A 24117-nucleotide genomic window follows, 5' to 3' on the forward strand; every position below is an offset into this window, starting at 1 on the left:
TACAAATAGGTGTATACATCTTATTGTGCTACTACCATCGCTTGCATTGAGTACTTCTAGAGAAAACCGTAAACCCATTACACACAAAAGGTGAGGCTGCCTGCGCCATTTTCCCAGAGAAAGGTGGTAAATACAGATCAAGAGTGGAAAGATTTCAGAAAGTGCAGATGCTAATGGACTAACCTGGGTGAGGGAGAGGAGTATCTGATAATGCGGTATTTTCAGTCTAGAAGAAGAAACGGGGTATGATCCAATGCAGGAATTCGGGGGAGGGATTAGTATACAAACTAACAATACCATAATAACCCCCATCAGCCATAGATATGACAAACACTTACACAGCCTTGTTATTACTCGGGGCTCGTATTGTATAAGCATATCATTCTTTTTCAGTAATCACTTTCAATGTTCCTGTTTACATGTACACCAAACCCCACACTTGAGACAGGAAATAGTTTCTCATGATTAATCTGTTAAATTGTGTCCGCATACAGTGAAAAAAATATATTGATATCTGAAAATGACAAAACAGATTTGACTAAATCATATGGACACATCTCAGGGACATTGCTCAAAAACATATATCTTAAATACATAGCATCACATAAACAAGTGTTCATCATATAACACATATACTTATTCAATTGTTTCATATAATTATTATTATTTTAAACATCAGGACCTGCAATTATATCCTTCTGTGGGAACCCCACATGTGACCCGTTGCTGAATTCGGAATTTTGTCTACTTTTCAGAAATCTACAGCTTTCCTGGATCACCCTTTGATTTTACACTGGTTTCTACCTCAAACTGGAAGTAAATTGAGAGCACAAAAAAGAGGAAAAATGGGCTCCCTCTTTGAAAAAATACCAAAACTGTGGTAAACATTTTTTTTTATTCAACTCTGCATGTTCTTGAAAGCTGGGAAGATGGTGACTTTAGCAGAGCAAACCATTTGTTGATGCTATTTTTGGGGAGAAGTCAGACTCTTTTATCCGGAGCACTTTTTTTCCTATTTTTCAGAAAAAAATCAAAATGTGGTTATATTTTGCCAATTTTCTCAGTCCCATCGAGTGGAATCCACAAACCATGGGTACATTTAGAATCCCCAGGATGATGAAAAAATAACACAAATTTGTTGTGGATACTTTATGTGGACAAAATGTTATGGAGCCCTATGTGTGAACTACCACAAATAGCCAAACAATGGCTCAGCACTGGGAGGGGGGTAGAAGGCCCAGTAGTTAAGGAGCAAAGAACCCTCTTTTTCCCTCTGTCTTTATTATTACAGCCCAGAAGCTGAACCATTCCATGAGGCCAGGTGTACGCTGCAAGTGTGTCACACGATTAATATTCTAATCACAGGCTACTGACATCAGCAGTTGATCACTGTTTGCGATGCCGTGCTCAGAGCTACTCCGGCTGAAACAATAAATATCTCTGATGAAATTCATAGAGCAAGAGGCTTGAGTCACCCATGTGCTCGAGAGGCTTGTCGTATAAACCAGTCAAGGCAGTCAGTCAGCAGGAATAAATGCGAAGGTACCCGACGACGCATACTGATGAATGACACACACAACTACTGGCTAGGAGGCTGGATTGGCCGCACCGGGCATCGGGCATTTCCCTGTGAGCCAGGAAGGGTGCAGGAGTGCTTTTGTTACTGGGGGGAGATTTTGTAGCAGTGCAGCATTTTTAAAAGCCCCACAAAGTTCCTTGTATATCCAACAGTTTCCAGGCAACAATACAAGTGCAGAGATTACTCTTGATTAATGTACCCGCTGGCGAAAAATTGGGATATTGTTTAGTGGCAGTTCTGACTTTTCTAAGGTAGTGCAGAGGGTTAATATGCCTGCTGGAAAGAACGTATATTGTGCAGATCACAGAACAGTGTTTTATGTGCATACCTCAGTGAGATACTGCTTTTGTCACAGAGCTCCTTTTTATTTACTGTGCAGTAAATAAATTACAATCAATTCTGGGATGATCTTCAAAACACAGTCAACTACAATGGAGTTGCTGCACTACTTCTCTTGGACCTCTCGGCCGCCTTTGATACAGTTGACCATGACACCCTAATTCAAAGACTCCACAAAGCTGGCATAGAAGGGACTGCTCTCAACTGGATTACATCCTACCCTCAAAACAGAACTAATATTATCTATTCCACCCCTTTTTGTCCAATCCATACCTCACAAAAGCAGGGGTCCCCCAAGGATCAATCATCTCACCTTTGCTTTTCAACATCTTCATGATATCATTACCTGAACTGATCAATGATTTTCAGCTCACATGCTACAACTATGCAGATGACACACAAATACTACTTAAATTGGAATGACCCAAAAACATTGAAAACTCACAAATCTTCAGTTGAATCAGAGCCATTGATCAGTGGATGACTTGGAGCCATCTCAAACTAAATGCCTCCAAAACGGAAATAGTGATGTGGTGACTGGAAAAATTATGACCAACTATGCGCCTGGCCTGACGATCTCGTACCGCCTCCTCAATTATCTGAGGAAGTTAAAAACCTTGGAATTACCGTGGACTCCAAGTTAACAGTGAATGCCCAAGTGGACAAATAAGCACATACAAGTTTCATCACCTTGAAGTCTCTGCAACGCATCTTCCCCCACCTCGGATTTCCACACAATGTGCAGGCTACTATCTCTCTTGTACTATCCAAACCAGATTACCTAATGGCCTCTTCCATGGATCATCTCTATCTATTATAAAAAACTACAGCGTATTCAGAACTCCGCTGCCAGGCTACTATTACATGTAAAGCCACAAGCCCACATCTCCCCTGCCTTGAGATCCCCCTTCAAGCTGCTTTGTATCACCCACAAAGCTATAAATGGAACAGGACCACTTTTTATCAGAAACAAAATAACCAAATACATTCAACAAAGAAACCTCAGCTCAAGATTGGCACCCCACCTTAGAACACCACCATACAAGAAAAAGACTATAGGTGGTACATCCTTCTCCGTTCAAGGAGCCAAACTATGGAATTCATTACCCCGAAATATAAGATCCACGGATAACTATTTTGTCTTCAAAAGACTATTCAAGAGTTGGCTCTTTCCTTTCCTCATAACCACCATATTCAAACAGCAATGGACTCCATATGCCTGTGTTGATAAATATTTTTAATCTGATTGTGTGTATATTCTAGATATGTATAGTTCTTTAGGAAATATGTATCACTACTATGTCATAACAATAAATTACACACCTACTCTTTAAACCTGTTTAACAAATGTATATTTACTCAGGATTATATATATATATGTATATATATATATATATGTATGTCAATGTATGTATATATATATATATATTTTCCAAGACCCCTTCTCAAAGAAAGGCAAGTTGCACTCTCGAAGATGAAGTAAGTTCAATTTATTTTCATGACAGCAAGTAACAGGTCCTAAATCTTTTCATTTGAAACGGCAATCCTGACGGGTTTCGGTCCTCACGACCTTGTTCACAGGAATAAACTGCCAGAGCAGAGCCATGCTGTCTGTTTTAAAGTTATCGTGGCCCCCTAGTGGACCCCCATGATGGTAATGAAATTCATCATGACAGGGACATCTGCCATCAGTTCCTTGCCATAATGAAAATGCTTTTATAATTTTTTCTAAAACAAGATGAAATGTTCATTTATCAAATGAGGATCACATTAGCAGTTTCCATCATTTCACTGTTTTAACCCTCTATTGGATTCACTTTAGTAGATTACACATGCACTGCATTCTGGAACTCGTGGTCCTCATCATCCATTTTGTAACCCTCCAGTGGGCGATATCATTATTTGAACATTGTCTCATTTTTAACAGTTACTTACTGCGCACTTTGTTTCTCTACAGTCCATTTTTAGGGCTGTTCAGAACCAATATGTATATATAAATATATGTATGTAAATGTATATATATATATATATATATATATATATATATATATATATATATATATATATGTGTATATATATATATATATCAAAACAAATCCCTTTCAGGGTTAGAGTGACGCATAAATTATGCAAAAAAGAGAATAGAGAACTCTGGGTAGTTCCCAAGTTTAGGTGGAGAGCAGCTCTAGTAAGGAGCACCCTGCAACACCAGCGACACTCTAGATTTGCTCACCTCAAATGTCTGTTTATCTAGCAAAGTATTTAAGCATTGGATCAGCACAGTGCTATCCACGCCGAGCTAGATAGTGACAAAGTCTTTTGCCATTTATACAGCAAAGTCTTTAAGCGTAGGTTTGACACAGTATCAACCTTGCCGAGCTGTAAAATGACAAAAGCCATTTACCACTCCAGGCACAGTATTACAGCTTTGGACTGATAAAATACCATCCAAGCCAACCTGAAATGAGTAAAAGCAACCCCTGACACGTGTTTCGCTCTCATTAGAGCTCATCAGAGAGGTTTAGCTTTGTCCAGACACAAGGGAGCACCCAGTATAAGTCAAAACAAATCCCTTTCAGGGTTAGAGTGACGCATAAATTATGCAAAAAAGAGAATAGAGAACTCTGGGTAGTTCCCAAGTTTAGGTGGAGAGCAGCTCTAGTAAGGAGCACCCTGCAACACCAGCGACACTCTAGATTTGCTCACCTCAAATGTCTGTTTATCTAGCAAAGTATTTAAGCATTGGATCAGCACAGTGCTATCCACGCCGAGCTAGATAGTGACAAAGTCTTTTGCCATTTATACAGCAAAGTCTTTAAGCGTAGGTTTGATCTATCCTCCATCCCCACTCTGACTCATCCCAAACCCATTCTACTACTTTTCATCTCCAAAATAACCCTGCCGAAGCTCTTCCCTCCTCTTCCACATCTAGCTCATCCAAACCTTAGTTTACTACCATGATCTCCCAAAGAACCCTACTACATTCTTCCTCTTTTACCTCACCTTTCACTCATCCAAAACCCCTCCTGCTACCATGATCTCCCTAACCCATTCCACAGACTCTTCTCTCCTCCATTTATTCATCCCAAGCCTCACACTATTACTATAAACTCCCAATTAACACTTCTGGATTCTTCCCTCCTCTGTCCCTCCATTACTCTAGACAATCAAACTAACAAACTTGCATATCCTCTGCTCAAATTAAGTCATAATAATACTAAAACTGTACTCATATTTCCCTATACTAATCCACCACTAATTCCTCTTGGGTTCTGGTGTATCGTGCTACCCACCGAAAAGCGATTTGACGCCTCATCAGGGGTAGTAAGCGTTATATAAATACTATTAAAATACAATACAATAATCTAGCACAGGGCACTCTGAACTACCATCAAATAGCTGCATGCAAACTGTATAGTACAGGTTAGAAAGTTATGTTTTTCCCAGCCTTTGATTATCCTAATTTTGCTAAAAAAGAGTTTGTTTGGGTAGAAATAAATTAATATTAGTAAAGTCAACACTAACTATTGCATTACGTTCTGACTCCTGAGTTTATGCTTCCCCAGACCAAGCACTCCTAAAAAATGCCTTCTAGTATGGATGACGTGAATCCTACACATTGTAGTCCCCTTTGCCAACATTTTGTTCACACTGAAATACACACATATGATTCATTGTGTGTGTGTGTGTGTGATGTAAGGGGCTCCAACACCCTATTCTGGTAAGAGAAGCTTTTTAAACAAATTATAAACATATGAGAGAGGGACTATGGTGAGATGAGTGTCACTATTAGATGGTGAGGGAATCATTGAAAAACTCCAATAAAGATTGATATATCCTAGTGTACTGTCAGGTCATCATTTACTATGCTTTAAAAACAAATACAATTGAATATATTATCAAAAATGTGTTGTAGAATGCACCGTTTGTGCCATTTTTTCCTAAACCCCATTGTATTGGTCAGGCTTGCTCTCTATGCACCCTATAAGGACCAGAGGTGGCTGCTGGCAGGAAGGGCTGGTGGGGCAGCGTGCGGAGGGGGGCAAATAATAAAAAAAACTTACCAGCCGCGCTACCTCGTCTCGGCCACTCCTGCTGCCTTGGTGCTTCTGCCTTCCTCCCCTCCCCACCCAATCAAGAACCTGTCACACAGCATGAAAAAAGTGCTGGGATTGGCTTGAGCGGGCTGAAATGCCGTTCAGGGAGGGAGTGGGGGTCTGCACTTGGTTTCCACCCAGCTGTGAAACACAGCCAGATGGAGAGTTCTAAGTGCACATGTCAGTTTGGTTGACCTTGGACAGCTGGCCAAACCGACATGCGCACTTGGTGTGCACCTAGCACTCCTTCCCCCACCGCCACCTATGAAGTGCAAAAAATGCTGGCCTTCCAAGCCCTATCTAAACGGAAAAATAAACTGATAATAAAAATTATTTTAGTATCATTTTATTTTTCTGCTTCTCTTCTTCCTCCTTTGATCAGGGGGGTGACGCTCCTACGCCACAGCATTAGGGACTGGTTTGACAAAATATGTCAGGGCTGCTTTAGGCTGGTGGTCCGGCCCTGACCAGCCAGACCTTAGACTAGAGAGGCGGGCTACCTCCTCTTCATTGCTTCCAGATCAAACTTGGGATGGAGGTCTTGCAGTTCATAACTGCCTAAGAGATGCAGAATAGGGGGCCTTAGAGACTAAACTATTGGTAGCAATGCAGCAAAGGAAGACTGCTTTACAACAGCATTTCCGTCGTGATCACCTTTCACTGTTGTGCAGTTTTTCGCAGTGTGTTTTCTTTGCCCGATCCAGCCTGTTCTGTCATGCAGTGACTGCTATATATGGAGGTGCTGGTACAAAGGGTCAGGGACAGGATGGCGCCAACATCCTATCTCCTGCGCCAATAGAATACTCTGCTCTGCTTCCTCCATCTTCCAGTGCGGAATAGTATATTGTCAGAGTGCAGTTTTATAGGACAAAACTACCCTACCCTGGGGCTACTGAGGATGTGCACAGTAGGATTGTGGACAAAATCTTTTTGTAAGAATTTGGCAAGTTTTGATTATACCTTGAAAAGTTGAAATATTTTTCTACACTTGGGATCCATGATGGATGGATTTTATGTTAAGTAGATCCATGACATGTGCAAGATTTGTTCCTCATCTCTCTCCTGCCCTTTGCTTCCTGTCTGCGAGTCTCTGTTCATCTCTCCTACCCCCTTCCCTGCAGGTTGGCGTGAATAAAGGGAGTACTAAAGCGATATTCAAATTACTAGCAACACAACACACAATACTGCACCATAGCGCAATGCAACATACTCAACGCAGCATAACAACACATAATACATCTATACACAGCACAACTAAACTAAGGACTGCTAAGCTGAATATGAAGATCTTGGTCAACTAAAGCAAAAACATAGATTATATGAAAATGTGATGCAAGTGTATCCTCGATGGTTGGCTGCCTAATGATGAATAGTTGACTTGGTTCATCCAGAGTGAAGGAGAAATATTTCATCTTCACATCTAGATGTCAAACATATCCCTTTCTGAATTCCAGGAAGACCCTATTTTATACATTTATTTCATGTTTTTGTGCATGGCAAGCAAGACACCCACTTTTTTTTGCTATTTGCCCCATCCTGCTGTGGTTTGTTTGATTCATAAATAGTTGTGTGACAAGGACGGTCCTAGGAAGCTTTCTAAAGCATTCATGGTTTGATTAGGTTCCTGGGATGGGTCAAGGGCTTTACTCCTGGGGTTGTTGGTTGTCATTTGGAGTGTGTCTTGGGCAATTGGTAGGCTGTGGTTAGATGTACTCCATATACACCAGCGGTTCCCAATGTGTGGTCTGCGGACCCCCAGCGGTCCGTGACACATTCTCAGGGGTCCCTAGGCCTGGGCCGGGAGGAAGGCACTTCTCCAGCTGGGGCCTCTGACAAACACATGCATGTTTTTATATTTATTATTTCCTTTGTGTGGCAGTTTTAAAAGCACTGCAAAGTCCCTTATACATCCACCAACTTTAGGGTAAAAATAAAAGCGTCAAGTTAACTCTAGTGAATAATGTACCTGCGGGAGAGAGATGGGAGTTTTCTCTAGTGGCAGTTTTGACTCAAAGGTAGCGCAGATGGATATGCCTGCTGGAAAGAATGTGTATCATGCAAAGAACAGTGTTTTATGTGCATAGCACCGTGGGTCACTGCTTTTGTCATAGAGATTCTTTTTTTACTGTGCAGTTCATAAGTTACAATCGTAATCCACGCTAGGCTTAGAGGCCCTTATGGTTCAACTTCCTTTCACCACCACATATTTATGTGAAAAATCCTTCTCAGATCTTGTGTGACTTAAAAGTAAAAACAGAAATTGGCTGGGAAATATAAAATCTGACCTGCAGATTCAACTTCCCCAAAAACACATTGGAAAGTTAGTTGCTTAGATGCAGCACCAACCTTCCCATTAAAATGTTTTGATTTTTGCATATTTTTCAATATAAAATAATTAGATCTTTTGAAATGTGACTATTTGTTTGGTGTGTACTTTTTTGTGTATTTTTTGCAAATTACTGTTTTAATGTTTGAAATTTAAATCGTAAAAATAGCTTTTGGGTCCCCGGCTTCCAGTAAAGATTCAGTGGGTGTCCTCAGTAGTCAAAAGGTTGGGAACCACTGATATGCACAATACATACTCACTGACAAACATAACTTAATTCAGTGTGCAATTTCTAAAACATGCAGTTGACAATGGTCAACCTTTATGAACTATAATAAAGTCTTTGTGCTGGTGTTTGACACACAAGCGTCAGCAGGCAGGAGTTATTTCAGTAGTCAGACAGTGGCACTTTGACACCACTTGTGGGACAAACTACAGTCATGAAGCGTGACTAGGATGCACAGTGTGATTAAGATTCTCCTTCCACATTCGGAGAGTGCATCATGTTACTGCACAAGTTGATGGAAGCATGACACACTGATGCTTTGTGTGCAGATTTCATGCAGATTGATTTTTGCAAAAAATGCAGGCACTGATCTTAGGGGGCATGAATGCAGGCATCAATAGTATGAAAGGAGGTACAGCAGGAGCCGAGCAGAAAGGAGCACTCCCCATAATCTGCCCCTAGCTTTGTCTCTTTGCCTTCCTATACCCCTGGATAGGCATGTGCCTAGTTCCTGGATTTTCCCAGGCAGGTTTGTCAGTCCTCGAGAAGATGATTTTTGTGCCCTGTGGCACTGTTAGAACTATGGGTGAGATCCCCCCAGCACTTCCAAGAAAGTAGCCAGGTTCGGTGAAGCAGTTTAAGGGATAGGCTTATCCCGCCGCTTACAGTAAAGATCACAGGTAGCTCATTCATGCTTGTTGGATTCCAGTTGAAGAGAGGAGAGATGAATCCATGATCACAATTTTGGAACTGTATGATAACGTAAGTACATTAACATGATTATGCATGCATTGCCTCTCAGTGATTTCATTTAAAAAACTGCAAAACTGCAATGTCTAGTATTTAGATTAAGAAGATGTTGGTTTTTAGGGATTCAGTTTTGATAGTAGCAAGACAACCAGGCTCTCGTATACCTTCCACGCCCAGTGGTTTCACATTCATAATCAGCTGTCACTACTTGAAACAAAGTCACTGCTTGAAGCATGTGTAGATGTCCTCTTCAGGTGATGACAGAGGATTGATTGTGCTGCATAGTTCTTGACCCTACAAATCAAATCATTCTGGCACGGTGCTGTTTGTTTTTCCAAAAATAATGTCAGTCTTCTTCCTGTACTTCTGTAGCTGCCAGTATCAGGAAATGATGTGTAGTATTCATTGCCATTGGTGCTAATGCATTACTAGTGCATGTAAGCACTACAATCGTACCACCAGCTGTAACGCAATTGCAATGTCACCTAGGAGACCACCTGTATAGATGATATGCTTGGCCATGTGGTAATTTACTGAGATCATTGAAGTGCTGATATGTTGCCTGTCTGCTCTATGCTGCTGGGTAACTCGTATTTCCTTTTCCCTCCAGATAAATTGGGAAGCCTCCGCCGACAGGCTGATCGACTGCTACCAAAAAGGGAAAAACAATAAGGTAAGGCCCTGGGATAAGTGTTTTCACTGTAGAACTTCCTTATAAGTCGTGAATTTCAATAGTCAGAGCACATCAAAATGAAACATGTACATGCAGGGTTTGTCTTGTTCCCTATTGCGAAAGGTCTGTTAGATTACAGAACGTTAAGGAATTATCTTAAGCATGCTTAGGATATGTAAAGCCTGGAGTAAAATGTATGTTCAATGGTTTCATTACAGATCGTGCCTCGCCTAGTGTCAGGTAGGGTCTCTGCCTAGCACAAACTCTCGCCCATGAAGACAGTGTTGCACTCATTGGCGAGATTAGTCAACTACCTACACTTTTTTGTTTGCACCACTAGTGGCGGCTAGCAGGACTCTAATGATGGTGCCAGACTCACCATATATGCAGCTCTCCCAGCGTCCATGAGCAGGAATGGAAGGACTTCCTTCCTGCTCAGTGGAATGGGAATCCAACCAATCCTGGAGCTGCTTTCATGCTGTTTTCAGCATCAGAGCAGCTCCAGAATTGGTGGGAGCAGGCTAACCCAGCGCTCATTTTGAGGCTGGGAGTTTGTGCCTGCAACACCCTGGCTGTATGACAGCCCTGGGATTGCTGGGTCTACAGTGTGCATGTCAGGCTGGCCGTAACAAGACAGCCAGCCAACCCGACATGCTCACTGAATGCAAACTCATGGACTCAGCACGGCCCCCTTCCCTCACGCACCCATTGTACACAGCGTGAGTTGGTGGCAAAATAAAATGACATTATTATACAATTTTATTTATTAGTGTTTGCTTGCTGCACTTGCAGCAGGTGGGGCGACACTCTTCCGCTCTTTAGGAAGAACCACCCCAGTGCACCACTTCAGAATTAACCTATTTGCACTAGCCGACAATAAATGCAAGAATCAAAATGTCTACCATATAAATCAAGCAGTCAGTGCTGAAAAGCAGAGGTTCTTGTCAAAAAGGGGGTCATCTCTAGGGCCTTGAGCCGTTGGGAGTTAAAGTGAATCTAAGTGCCCTAATCGGAAAGTGTGTCTTCATTGGTTGTATGTATCCCTAAATTGTGGAAATCTCTCCTCACTCCTTAGGCAAGAAATTGAATTAATGTTCTTCATATACACTTTTTTGCAAACAAATCTTAGGTGGGCTTTACTATGGTTGGAGCTTCCTTGGGTTCAATTATGTCTTCTTGTAAACTGTTTGTTTGCTAGAAGCACATTTTGTGTTTTTTTCCTGTATCATTAAGTTATTGTTGTTTGTTAACATTTGTTAGGCTCTCCGATAGACTGCCAGCCTCATTTTTATATTGACATATCCCCCTATAAGGAATAATACAAACTGTGCACTTCAGCAAGTGCCTATATAGATACATCAACTAGCACGTTGAACCCAGCAGCGCGATCCAATAATACCATAAGTCAAGTATATTTTGAGTTCACTGTAGAAGTTCATCGTTATACCCAGCTCAGGGCCTGTACCTGGATGGTTGTCTGACAAAAGATCCCACATGCAAACCTTACTATCCAAGTGAAAATCTTACTGAATAGTGCCAATAAAAGTTTAAACCTAGGGCTAATATCAGAGAATAGGAGTAGTAAATCTTATATTCTGATTCAGATCTATGTTTTTCATGGGAATATTTTTAGAAACTGTCAATCAAATTTGAACAAACTTTTCTGATTATGACCTAGATCTTTTGACACTCCTTGTGTGAACTTGGTGGCATTTTTACTACGGTGGAAGATGATTGAATATTTGGCAGTCTTTTGTGACTGAAATGTTACTTTGTGTATGCTTATTTTTTCAAAAAACTTTTTTATTACTTCCTAAGTGTACCAATTATTGTATGCATTTTTAGGATCAGAATTTGTGCTGTGGGGATGTTCTTTAGGGAATTACAGAACACATCTGCAGTTAGGAGTATTAAACAACTGAAATATTGCCTGATCCATGCAATTATTGGATTCTGGTGTACTTGAAGAGGATTTGTTTAGGCAAACTTCCAGTCTTTGACATGGCCTTTGACATATGTAGCAACAGGGATCAAGTGAGTGAAAGTGAAAGATTCAAAGTGGTGCAGTAGACTTTAAATAAACAGATCATGTTGGTGATCTGCCTTGTGATTAAGGTGGACAGTTGTAAAACCTGATAGGAGACACCAAATTTGAGGCATTCTTTAACTTATTTCTGAGGACCAAGTCATCGGCATAGGGAGAATGTGTGTAATCTTTCTTTGACTAAGGCCACTGGAGCCCATGTATTTCAGTGTTCTTGCATGCATAAAGGCTACAGTATTCTTTCATTTAAATTGCACTCGGCTGTGCAGAATGAATTGCCAAGTTGACATGTCTGGGATCCAACTTGTTTTATCACACAGAAGCTCAAGAAGCAAGTACTCAGTTTAATATATTTTAGAGCCTACATATGGCAGAATAGCTTGGTAGTGCTGAAACCATCAGGCTCAACTCTCCAGCAAGGCCATAACCTCTGAATACATGAGGAATGGGAGGGAAAAACCTACTCAAGGAAGCCTTGCCTTCATGAACTGCAGTTCACTTTCCTAAAAAAACAAAAGTGGTGTCTGCACTCAAAAGGAGGAAGGAAGAACAAGCGTCCATCTCCTTTCAGGTATGATTTAATCCCAGTAAATGGGATGATGCAAGGGGTTCAAAATGCTATCCATCTCAGCACGGATCCTTGCCACCCCCTACCCACCTCCCCACAAGCCAGGCCCAAAAGCTCATTAGAAAGCTCCAACCCTCTCTAGTGAAACACTTACTTTGCTAATCCTAGCCAGAGGAATTTCATGGTTCAGAATATCAACTATTCACTCTGGCACATCCTCAGCTATAAAGAAGAAGTATTGGCAAAGTCCTGTAGGTCTCGCCTGTACAATACCTATTGCCTTGACCAATTTTTTCTTAACCATGTTGTAAAGAAGCGTGGTTGAAAGTTATAAAAAAAAAAAACAGCTAGCAAGCACTGACTGCATCATAATGTGTTTTGTTTTTTACTTTTAGCCATGCTGCGCAGCAGCTGCACTGTTGTACGAGATGGCTAAAAAAAACATTGACAAAGCCAATAGATCATATATATGCGAGACCTATTGGCTTTGCTAATGCTTATTTTTGATGGTTCGATTTGAGCTAACATTTGCAGTGCAAATAAGACAACCTCAGTGGGACATTTACAGAAACTTTGCAGTGATAAAAATACATTTTCCATTTTGCTTTCATTGGTAGTGCAAAGGTTGGTGAGAAATTAGACTAACGCCAGTTCAGTGAGTGAATTCCTGAAATATCTTATTAAAGTTAATCCCTGGAATCCAGAAATATATGTGCAAATGTGGCTTGTGCGTTCATTGCAACTGAGAAATATTTTTGTTATAGTTTGCGTGTTCAGTTTGGTGCAATGTTGCAATGGTGCAATCGATATAGTGCACCAGCATCAATACAGCCTAAGCAATCAAATGAATCAGTGCACAATTACATGGTAGTGGCTCACGGCATGGAACTTCCCTCCTGATCCAACTCTCAGTGGGAGAGCCCTGCAGATACTGCAGTATTTTTTTTTCCGGCAGGAATTACACATAGGTGATGGGCCTAAGTTGTCTGCTTCATGAGTTCCATCTGTAGTGGGGGTAAGGTGGAGCTGTGCAGTCCCTTTTGCAGCAGCGCCCTCCACTACCAGCAGCAAGGGTGGAGAGGGGGCCAGGGTGACCCACATGATGCTATTACAACTCAGTGAGTGGGCTTACATGTGTCTATGTACTGGGGGTGAAGGGACTCCTTTCCTCGCCATCCTTCCCACAGGGTTCAGCAAACTCAGTCAATTTATGGCGCAGTGTTTTACTCCAAACCGGGATGGTCAGATGAAAAAAGAGGACTGGACCCCATCAGTGATCTGGGAAACCAACGTCCCGTTCTTAATGGGGAACGTCATTACAAGTGCTTCGCAGAACGTAATAAGAAACAGAAAAAACTCAACGTGCCTTCGGTTCTTGCAAGTGAATTAAATAGTGAGGAGCCCTGTTGTGCGCGCAGGGCTGTTCGGGACACACATACATTGACACTCATAGCTGGTGTAAAAGCTAATTTATTTAGGACAGGAGTTAAACATAAACATCAATAACTTTTAACTGTATAACTCCCTTTGCCCAACTTTAACTTTAGAGCTTTCCTATGCCCTTCACTCTCTCTTCGTCTCCTCCCCTAGGCACTCCCCTATTCCTTTCATGCCCTCCTTGTTTGTAACATCCCACCCCCCCCCCCCCCATTCTGATCCTTCACCTCGTTTTTCCCCCTGGAAGGGGGACAAGCCCGCATCTGGCTCTCCCCCCTCCCCCATTTCCTGCTAAAACTTGAAAACATCACCTGCCCTAACTGACGTCAAAAAACTTCCTTCTCAACCCATCTTCTGAAACGCCCTCTAACTATCGTCCTTCCTACCTCCTTTCCTATCTGTTGGGCGGGTGGGTGGTCAAATCACCCTTCCCGCTAGGTCGGCCCGGAAAAGAGGCTGACCCCACCCCTCTACCCCCTTATAAACCCCTCTGCTAATCCCACCCCCACTTACTTGGGGACCAATCCGGCGCGTCCGCACCACTTCCTGTCCTCCCGAACAGGCCAGCGGAGAGACTAGAACGAGTCTCTCTCTCCGCGGGCCCCCCCATCGGGACACACATACAATGACACTCATAGCTGGTGTAAAAGGTCATTTATTTAGGACAGGATTTAAACATAAACATCAATAACTTTTAACTGTATAACTCCCTTTGCCCAACTTTAACTTTAGAGCTTCCCTATGCCCTTCACTCTCTCTTCCTATGGCTCTCTTCAAGTCTCCTCCCCTAGGCACTCCCCTATTCCTTTCATGCCCTCCTTGTTTGTAACATCTCACCCCCCCCATTCTGATCCTTCACCTTGTTTTTCCCCCTGGAAGGGGGACAAGCCCGCATCTGACTCTCCCACCTCCCCCATTTCCTGCCAACCAGCAAAACCCACGTGGCGTTTTGCTGCCCCACCCCGTAAACCTCTAGTTTACGTACTGTCTTTCCTATTAACTCCTGATCCACAGATTCTCTCCCCATAGATTCTCCAGCATCAACCTCAACTCCGTCAAATAATACGCATTTCCCAATTGCGATAAATGCACGCCATCCTCTCTGAACAATGACCACTCTTGTTCCTTAATGTCTCCATGTCTCAATACCTTGATCCCCTGTGCCCAGCAGAAAACCCTCATTGCTCTGTTCAGCTTTTTCCGAGCCCGCTCAATGGCCCCATGATTCATTGCCCCTCTCCATACCCGTCTGGGTACAAATTCTGTCCATACCAGGCATGTTGCGCATAGATTTTGCTTCAATAGCTCCAAATCCTTCTGCATGAACTGAATCAATGTGAGCGCTGATTGCTTCACCAAATCATTGTCCCCCAAATGTATCAGTAGTAAGTCCGGACATCCCCACTGTGGTAAGTTCGCCATGATAAATGGAAGTAAACTCCCCCACCTCATGCCACTCTTTCTGCACTAACGAAGTTCGTGGTGTCTGCTGGGCAGTCCCAGTGACCTGCCGTAAATTTGCTTTTCTGCGAATTTCGCCGGCCAGTGAACGAATGAGTGACCGACCAGCCATGTCACCATCTTATCCTTCTGCGGCCCGGCCACACATCCTGCAAAGAAAAAACACTGTAACAACCGTGGTGGCCTACTAAACCCCCCCCCCACCTATATTTCCTAAAGGCCTAACATAACGCCCACAGCATCTAGATTTCCATCTACCTATCGCTTTGATCTTGGCCCAGTCCCAAACCAGATGAGCTGCCGCTGTAGCTGCCCTAATCCTGAAGGAATGCGTTCCGAAATCCCCTGCTCTCCTTCCTGTTCGTCCGAGTGTCATCCTCAGAACTTGCAGCAACTGATGGCTAGTAAGTTTCTTGCCTGAAGCATGCACGAACACCCCTGTTTCCCTGGCCACTCTCAACTTTTGTTTGAAAACCATCCACTCTTTCACCGGGCACGCTAGATCGTCTCCACCTGGTTCCAACCATACCCATTTCCCTTTACCTAACTGGTCCGTCTTGGACCGCCTAAGCCATATCCCCAACCTTTCCTTGTGCATGCAAACCTCTTTCACCTTCACACCAACTTGGTTCCCTACACCCAACAATTTGGATACTCTAAAAGCGCCGAAAAACATCCAAACCATGCACAGCCTAAAAAGCCCTACTTCATACTCGTCCACACAACATACCGGCAAAACGTGCAACAGCTCTCGCAGTATCTCAAAAGTAATGGGTTCTCTTGCCCTACTTGTCGCCTCGGCCCTGACCCTGCCCCAACCTTTCAAAATTCTTCCTAATAAATCATTACGCGGCGGGTCCTTACCAAAGAAAAGTTTCCCATAGAATGATACACCTGCCAACTTCCCTCCTATTGTGGCCGGGGATAGGCCCCCTTTGATCAGAAACAGCACAAAGCGTAAAGCCCGTGCCTCCAGAGCCTGCGATCCTTGTGCCCAAAAATTACCCCCAAACACCTCAAAAGATTGAAACTCCAACCATGCAAGCCTGTAACTTCGCCGTGTAGATACCGCTAAAGACATCTCCACCAGCCCTGAGATCATCATGCCCCCCACTCCCAAATGTCTGCCGGCACCGTAGTCTTGTTCTGTTCCGCTCCTGGCACCAACTCGCGAAAACGCCGCCACTGTGAACGAGATAGGGAGTCTGCAATCTCATTGTTAACCCCCGGTATGTGTGCAGCTTTAAAGATAACATTAAGAGATAAACATTGTAACATAAACTGTCGTAATAAACGCAAAACTCTGAGGTCCCTAGCCCTCTGTCTGTTAACCAGTTCCACTACTGTCATGTGGTCTACCCGAAAAACAACCGTCCTCTTAGCTAGCTCACATCCCCAGACCATCAGTGCCACTAGTAGTGGAAAGAACTCGAGGAAAGCAATGCTCCTCCCCTGCTGTAACCATTGGCAGGGCCATGTTTCAGCGCACCACCTCCCATCCCAGTAGATGCCGAAGCCAGACACCCCCGCCGCATCCGAAAATATTTGAACCTGCCAGACCGTATCTGAGTCACCAAAAGACATTGGTACCCCATTACATTTTTTCAGGAAAATCTCCCATACTTTGATATCCTCTCTCAGAGACACGGAAACTCTTATCCTATGATGCGGTAAAACCGCGCCCGACATGGACAGGCCCAATCGTCTACAAAATGTACGTCCTCCCCTCACTACCCTACACGCAAAATTGAGGTAACCTAGCAATCTTTGCGCCATCCGTAAGTCCATTTTGTGCAGTGTCCTCACAGGCGCTAGACATTCCAATATTTCCGTCACTTTTGACATTGGCAATCTAGCCACCATTGTTTCTGCCTCTAATTCGATGCCCAAAAATGTCAAAATTGATGACGGGCCCTCTGTCTTTTCCGGGGCCAATGGCACTCCCGTCTGCATCGCCAACCTCTGGAAGGCTGCCAAAGCCTGCCCACATGTTCCGGATGCGGCTGCTCCTACAAATAGAAAATCATCTAGATAGTGCATCACCGCCCTGTGGACACTCGTCTTCACAAAAACCCATTGTAAAAAGGTGCTAAAAGTTTCGAATAACGCACATGATATCGCGCAACCCATAGGCAGCATCCAACTGCATGCCTAAGAGGTCAAAATCTTCTGGATGAATGGGTAACAACCGAAAGGCTGATTGTATGTCACATTTAGCCATTTCCGATTTTATCCCGCACCTCAAAACTAACTTCACTGCATCATCCACAGAGGCGTAAATTACCTTGGTGTCCTCTTGCGCGATAAAATCGTTTACCGACGCCCCTTCAGGCCATGACAGATGATGTATCAAATGAAACTCGCCCAGCGCTTTTTTGAGTACCACCCCCAACGGGGATATCATCAATTGATCAGTTGGTCAATCAAAAAACGGACCCGCTATTCTCCCTAGTGCTACCTCCTTCTCCAGTTTATCCCGTACTACCTGGGGCTGTTCCTTAGCAGACCGTAAATTGTCTGCCCACCTCCTCTGCCGGGAACCTTGATAACCTACCCTAAAACCTTCCCTAAAACCCCATTCCAATTGTCAAGCCTTATCCACATCTGGATACCTGTGCAACCAAGGTAGCAAAGTTTCTAATCTAACTGGTGTAGGACCCTTTCGGAGCAGGAGCTCCTTGTGAGCCTCTACCTCTTGCCGCCCTCCATTGTTCTGCAGGACTGGTAAGGGAGAAACACTGAATGACTGGATGACAGCCCCCACACTTGGAGCAATCATGTTTAAACCTACACTGTGCCCTTGAGCAGAAACCTTTGTTGAAGTTCCAACAAGCCCCCGTGTTGGACACTGGTGTTTTTGTAGCAATGCGCACCCCTCCCAAGGCGGGGCGTGTCTGAAAAGGCTTATATGTTACTGGCAGTCCACTCGCCGTATGAGTGGATGCCGATGCCTGCGCTGATGCCATCCATTGCATCCATAACTCTGGGTCTACGTCTCCCCACGGCTTTTCAGGGTTTACACTCACCCGTGCCCTAAACTCCTCGTCATAGCTCAGCCATACAAACCCCCCAAAATGCATCTGGGCCTTCCTAATGATGTCCATATATTTGAAAAGCGCAATGGCCCTATCTGGATATTTTTCGCAATATATACTGGCAAAAATCAGGAATGCGGACGTCCAATTGTCCATAGTGATAGGAACCCTAGGTCTGCGCGCTAATTCCCATTCCTCCTCTTTAGATCCTTCCTTGGCCTGTATGTCCCTGTGTAGTAACTTAAACACATCTACGTATTTGTGTTTCCATATTCTTGTCTTAGTCTTTTCTGCAACATGGGACCCCAGGGGCATAGCCAAACCCATGTACGGAAGACGATTCTTCTGGGCTCCCCCTTCCTTATCTTCCGTGTTCGCGTCTTCCCCCGCCGCCTGACTACTTATCGTTGTGACAGTGATGGCTGCCGCCTCCTTGTCCGTGGTCACGTCCCCCTTCTGTACTGTGGCCATGCTTGGAGTCTCCCACACTGACCCCTCGCCTACACCTATGGATTTACTGGTGCATGCAGCCCTTGGAACCTCCCCCCCGTCACTCCAAACTGACCACCATCTCCCCTTACCTCCGACCGTCTCCCCCAAGTTACGCAGTGTTCTCCTCATCGCTCTGCCACGGGTCCTTGATAGCCGCATTCCTGCTGGCCCTTCGACCATGACGTTGTCCTGAAAAACAAAGGCAGAGGCAGGGGTTGCACCGCACTTGCGCCCACACCTCCCCCTTTTAACACCGCTCACCTCCTCATCTCGTATCTCTCCATCTTCCCAATCATCCCCATCTTCCTCATAGTCCAATATCAAATCTTCCTCGCCTACCCACTCACACTTATTTTCAACATGTCCCTGTGATTTTGTTGCCAGTGTTTCTGTTGGCGCTTGACCCGTATGGCGCACACCATCGTTGTGGTACCCACGTTCCCACGAAGTAGAGAAGGCCGCCGCAGACCCCTCTAGTGCTTCGGACCAACGCGTTTGGGCCGTATTGCGCCCCGTTGGCATCCCCCTTCTCTTGCCAACCTACATTGCTGACATCGCGTTGCCTCTCCCCATGTGGCCGTATGCACCACTAGGGCTTCCTGCGCCGACCTGTCCTTCGGCCGCACGAGCCTCCTGACTCCTACCTGCTTCCGTCTGCGGTATCCAAACCCGACTTCCTGCCTGACCGGAACTTCATCCTTGTCCCCTTCTGAATACTGTGACTCGCATGCGGCAATCGCCGCTGCCACCCCGCTTGACACAGCCCGTGTTGGCCTGGTCATTCCAACCCAGGCCTGTTCCAGGACCCCGGGCCTGAGCAAATCCGCCCGGCCGGCTTCGCCTAAAACGCGGAGCGTGGCCGTGACAGCCTCTGCGTCATGGCCTGCTGACATGGCGCCGCCCTGTCCTCAAACGGCTCCCCTGCGTGGCCCGTCTTAATATAATACCCCCCCCCTCCAACCTGTGATTGTCTGCGCCTGCTCCCCTCTCCTGACCTGCCCTGTATACATGTGCCCCTCTCCGCAGTGTGCCCCAATGTGATGCGCAACTTGTTTGTAGGCCCGCTTTGCTGTGGCCCCCTGCTGTTTGCAGTGGCTGCACGCAGGAAAATTGTGGTGTAAGGGGTCACTGTAATACAGGGCCCGTCCAGGCGCCGTGCACTGTGGGTCCCCCCGAGGCCTAGCATCCTAATGCCCAAGTTGAATCGAGCTACCGGCGCTTGAAATGTTTTGCCTTTCCAGCTTAAAATTCATGATGACATTGCATTCCGCCTGCCATTCGTTATATTTTATTTCCGGGGGTGCCCAGCCCTTGCCGCTTCATGTGCGCGTAGGCCGCTCGGCCTCGCGCTTGCCTTTGCGTTATACTTAGGCGCCAGGGGCTGTAAAGCCTCCGCGTGCCTGCTAAACTTGTGGCCCGTACGTGCCGGGGGCTGAAAAGGCCTCCGTGCGTCTTCATAAAGCCGCTGGGGCCGCTCCCCAGGCGCGCGTTGAGGCCTCCGGGCCTCGCGTGTACTGCTGCGGCCACCCATCCTCCCGCGCGCAAGTCAGTCTGCCTCCCGCCCGAGACCTGCAGCTAAGCACAATCAGAAACTCCCCTGACCCTGGCTCTAATCCACCGAAAAGCCCGCACTTGCCTCTACACCGGCAAAAAACTCCTTCCTCAAATCACCCTTCCCGCTAGGTCGGCCCGGAAAAGAGGCCGACCCCACCCCTCTACCCGCTTATAAACCCCTCTGCTAATCCCACCCCCACTTACCTGGGGACCAATCCGGCGCATCCGCGCCACTTCCTGTCTTCCCGAACAGGCCCGCGGAGAGACTAGAACGAGTCTCTCTCTCGGCGGGACCCCCCATTCTGAAGCCCTTCTGTTGTGGTTAAACTGTTTTAAAAACAATGATTCCTACTTCAGTGTGTGCAGGAACATGACAACTCTGCCGTTAGGTAAAACACACAGTCACACAAATCATGCCAACTTTTCAGTTTCATACTGGTTTATCGTACAAAGACATTTTGTTTCTACACGTTGTTGTATATAGTTATATCCTTTAAAGTGAGGTGCAGATGTAGAATACAGGGCTGTCCAGCACAGTGCCTCCACTGGGATGCACTGACGATTTAGGGGAGAGGGGGTTCGAAGGAGGGGTCTCACATACAGCCAAGGCTTCTCATAAAAACCAATGTAATATCTACACACATTTCTGTTATTGTCTCGACTGAAGGTTTGGGGAATGGTCGTCGTTATAAACAAAGTAAAAATATATTGTTCATCTTTTGTCATAAACGTGCACGTTATTGCTTAATAATAAAAGGCACACACTCTCTGTGAACACTTATTGTAGTATTATCCTTCTCAAAAATTCTGTACACTGGGCAATAAATTTCGTTTTTTATGTCATCAATGAAGCGTTAGATTTATAATAAACAAGAAATCTGCAGGGAACACTCTGAGAAGTGGGCCAGGCAGACGCAGCACAGCGAAGAGGGATCAGTGGCAAGTCATACTGTGTTCTCACACCTTCAGCTCATTCCCTGTGGTGCTTTGGTGTTTGCGTTGAATACAGGGCAGGGTGGAGGCACAACAACATAAATTTTTTAAAAAGAAACGTATCTCCGCTGCTGCTGCGTTGACGCTTTTCTGTTTCCCGCTCCACTTGCTGCAGGCACAGGCTCCCAGCCTGCCCTGTGACCAATCCTAGGGCTGCTCTTGCATGAGAGCAGCTTTAGGATTAGCCGGAGTGCCCTGGGTTGGCGCTCCGAGGCAGAGTGGGAGCCTCTGCCTGTTCTCACCAATCCGACAACACAGTGCTGGGTTGGACAGAGCCCAGTGCACGTATGTTTGGACAGCCCAAGACGGCCGGCCAAACATACATGCGCACTGAGGGGAGTGCAATGCACTCCCCCTCTGTTCCTGTCATCGCCCACGGTCCCGCCCCCCCGAAAAATAAAAAAGATAATAAACACTGTTTATTATCTTTTTTATTTTTCATTTTGCAGCTCCTGCTGCTAGCAGGAGGGCGATGCTCCTCTGCCACAGTAGAGGGGCCGCGCCTGGTCGAATATAAAGATGGTGAAACCCAAATCCTCCAAAGTAGTCTGTAGCGAGACCGGCAACATGAAACCAGCTGCCACTGACCAATGGAAAGAGAAGAAACGAGAGTGACGGCGAATCCAATCTATGGTAAGCAATGGGCTTTTAGGCTTTTAGTTAACAAAAGGATCTCGCAAACGACCATGCATTCACTGTCTCAGGCGAGACTTAAAAAGGGAATAGTGTGTAAAGAAGCCACTGTAGTCTCAGGTGGTGGTCCTTTATAGATCAATATTTATATATATCTTCTAAGAAAAGATAATAGGAAGAGAAGTCACCTGGATTCAGAAACAGACCCATCTTCAATGAGGGCCTGAATTTCAGGGAAGCAGACAAGCAGGGATGTAGAATTGGAGGTCAGACATTAATGCACTCAAGTTAATGTGTGTTGGCTTACAATATGTGTTACGTTTCAAGGGCTAGCGGAGTTGTCTGTGTCCTTGACATGGACTTGCCCTATTTGGGAAAAGGGTGTGATGAGGAAGAATGAGCAAAAGATCATTTACAGAGGGCGACATTGGTGTTTGAACTGCTTTGAACCTAAATTGACAAGACAGAGAGATAAACCTCCTAGCAGAAAAGATGTGTCATGAGGGCTCCAAAAAAAATCAGAATTGTTAATACACAGGATCTCAATAGACTGCATATTCCACCACAGAAAGCCCAACACTGAGAAAAAAATTCTCTAACAGTCACTCCACTTCCTACATGGGAGAGATGATTGATGCTGCGAGCAAGAATATAAGACAGATTTTGATGGGTCGCATCTCTGGAGTTAGGCCTGGATGAGCCAGAACCATGCCCCTAAAAGGCCCTGTGTAAAAAGCAGAGGGCGTCCAACAGAACCCACTGGGTTACAGGAAGTCAGGGAAGCCCTAATTGCTTAAGATACCTAATCGCATTTCAACATATTGTACGCCAGTGGAACAACCATGTTTTGGGCACATCGCAGTTTCTGGATAGTGCCTCCAAGGAGGCCTAACAATCAGTTCTTGAGAAAATCCTAGCACAAGAAGAAGGAAGCAATTGTGTGTGATTGAACTAACACTGTGATTTAAATGTCCATGGGTAATGTGCTTTGAATGTGCACTTAGTCTTGATCAGAGGGACACTAACTACCTTCGGGGGAGGTTGAGGAACCATAACAGCGCAGTCTATTGTAAATATGTGGTTTGCTCAGTGTGTGAGTAATTGTCGAAGAAATCAATCACCTAATTAGCTACTGGATTTAGTCAAAGCTATTGATTAGGCTGCAAGTTGCTAGTTCTACTACATTAATCAAAACGGCAGCAGTTACTGCAAGTAGCCATAACAACAATGATGTGTGGTCATTACTGGATGTCTTTTTACTTTGCCTGACTTTCATGCTAATGATTTGCCTTTTTCCAACAGACGGAGTGTTTCAACCATATAAGGCTTTTGCAGCGGTTCAACGAAAGTCATCTTTATGTGTGCGGGACATATGGTTTTTTGCCGCAGTGCACTTATATTGTAAGTATGCTACGCAGGAGGTGTTTGATCTATAGGATGAAATGCTGTGATCTGTTTGTCAAATGTTGAAAAAGCATGGTTGATTGATTTATACAGGCGGGGTCTGATGGTCGTTAGGAGTGACGTGCAAAATACTAATATGACAGCATATATATTTAAATATCAACCTGCTCCAGAGGTTTGAGGTCATAGCCTCACAGGTATTGTATATGTCCTTACGCAAAAAGGTGTCATTTTATAAAAGTGATAGAACATCAGAGTCAGTGACTAGCAGGCACAGAATGATTTGTGAGGTTATTATGGATGGAGAAGCATAATATGAACCATAGACGAACATAATGCTAAGGTCTTGGTTAAATCATTGTAATTAATTGAATTGTTTGTGAAACAGCTGCACATTGTGCACTGAATAAATAGAATGTGTTAAATACGCAGCTTTCACAGATGTGCTCCAAGTTGGCATTCCAAGGATAGTGATGCAGTTAGGAAGGATGCGTTTTATAAGTGAA

The 24117-nt window shown here is 44.7% G+C and overlaps 1 protein-coding gene across 2 annotated transcripts in view; it reads left to right on the forward strand.

Annotated features, from left to right (window-relative positions):
• SEMA4G (semaphorin 4G) overlaps window positions 1-24117 on the forward strand; it is a 516826-nt gene that overhangs the window by 269468 nt on the left and 223241 nt on the right. For both annotated transcript variants that reach the window (XM_069239519.1, XM_069239518.1), the window contains 2 exons: window positions 9928-9990; window positions 23510-23608. In XM_069239519.1, the coding sequence (XP_069095620.1) occupies window positions 9928-9990; window positions 23510-23608 (162 nt within the window). The remainder of the gene's footprint in view (window positions 1-9927; window positions 9991-23509; window positions 23609-24117) is intronic.

The sequence above is a fragment of the Pleurodeles waltl genome, chromosome 6 (assembly GCF_031143425.1).
Source record: "Pleurodeles waltl isolate 20211129_DDA chromosome 6, aPleWal1.hap1.20221129, whole genome shotgun sequence".
NCBI lineage: Eukaryota > Metazoa > Chordata > Amphibia > Caudata > Salamandridae > Pleurodeles > Pleurodeles waltl.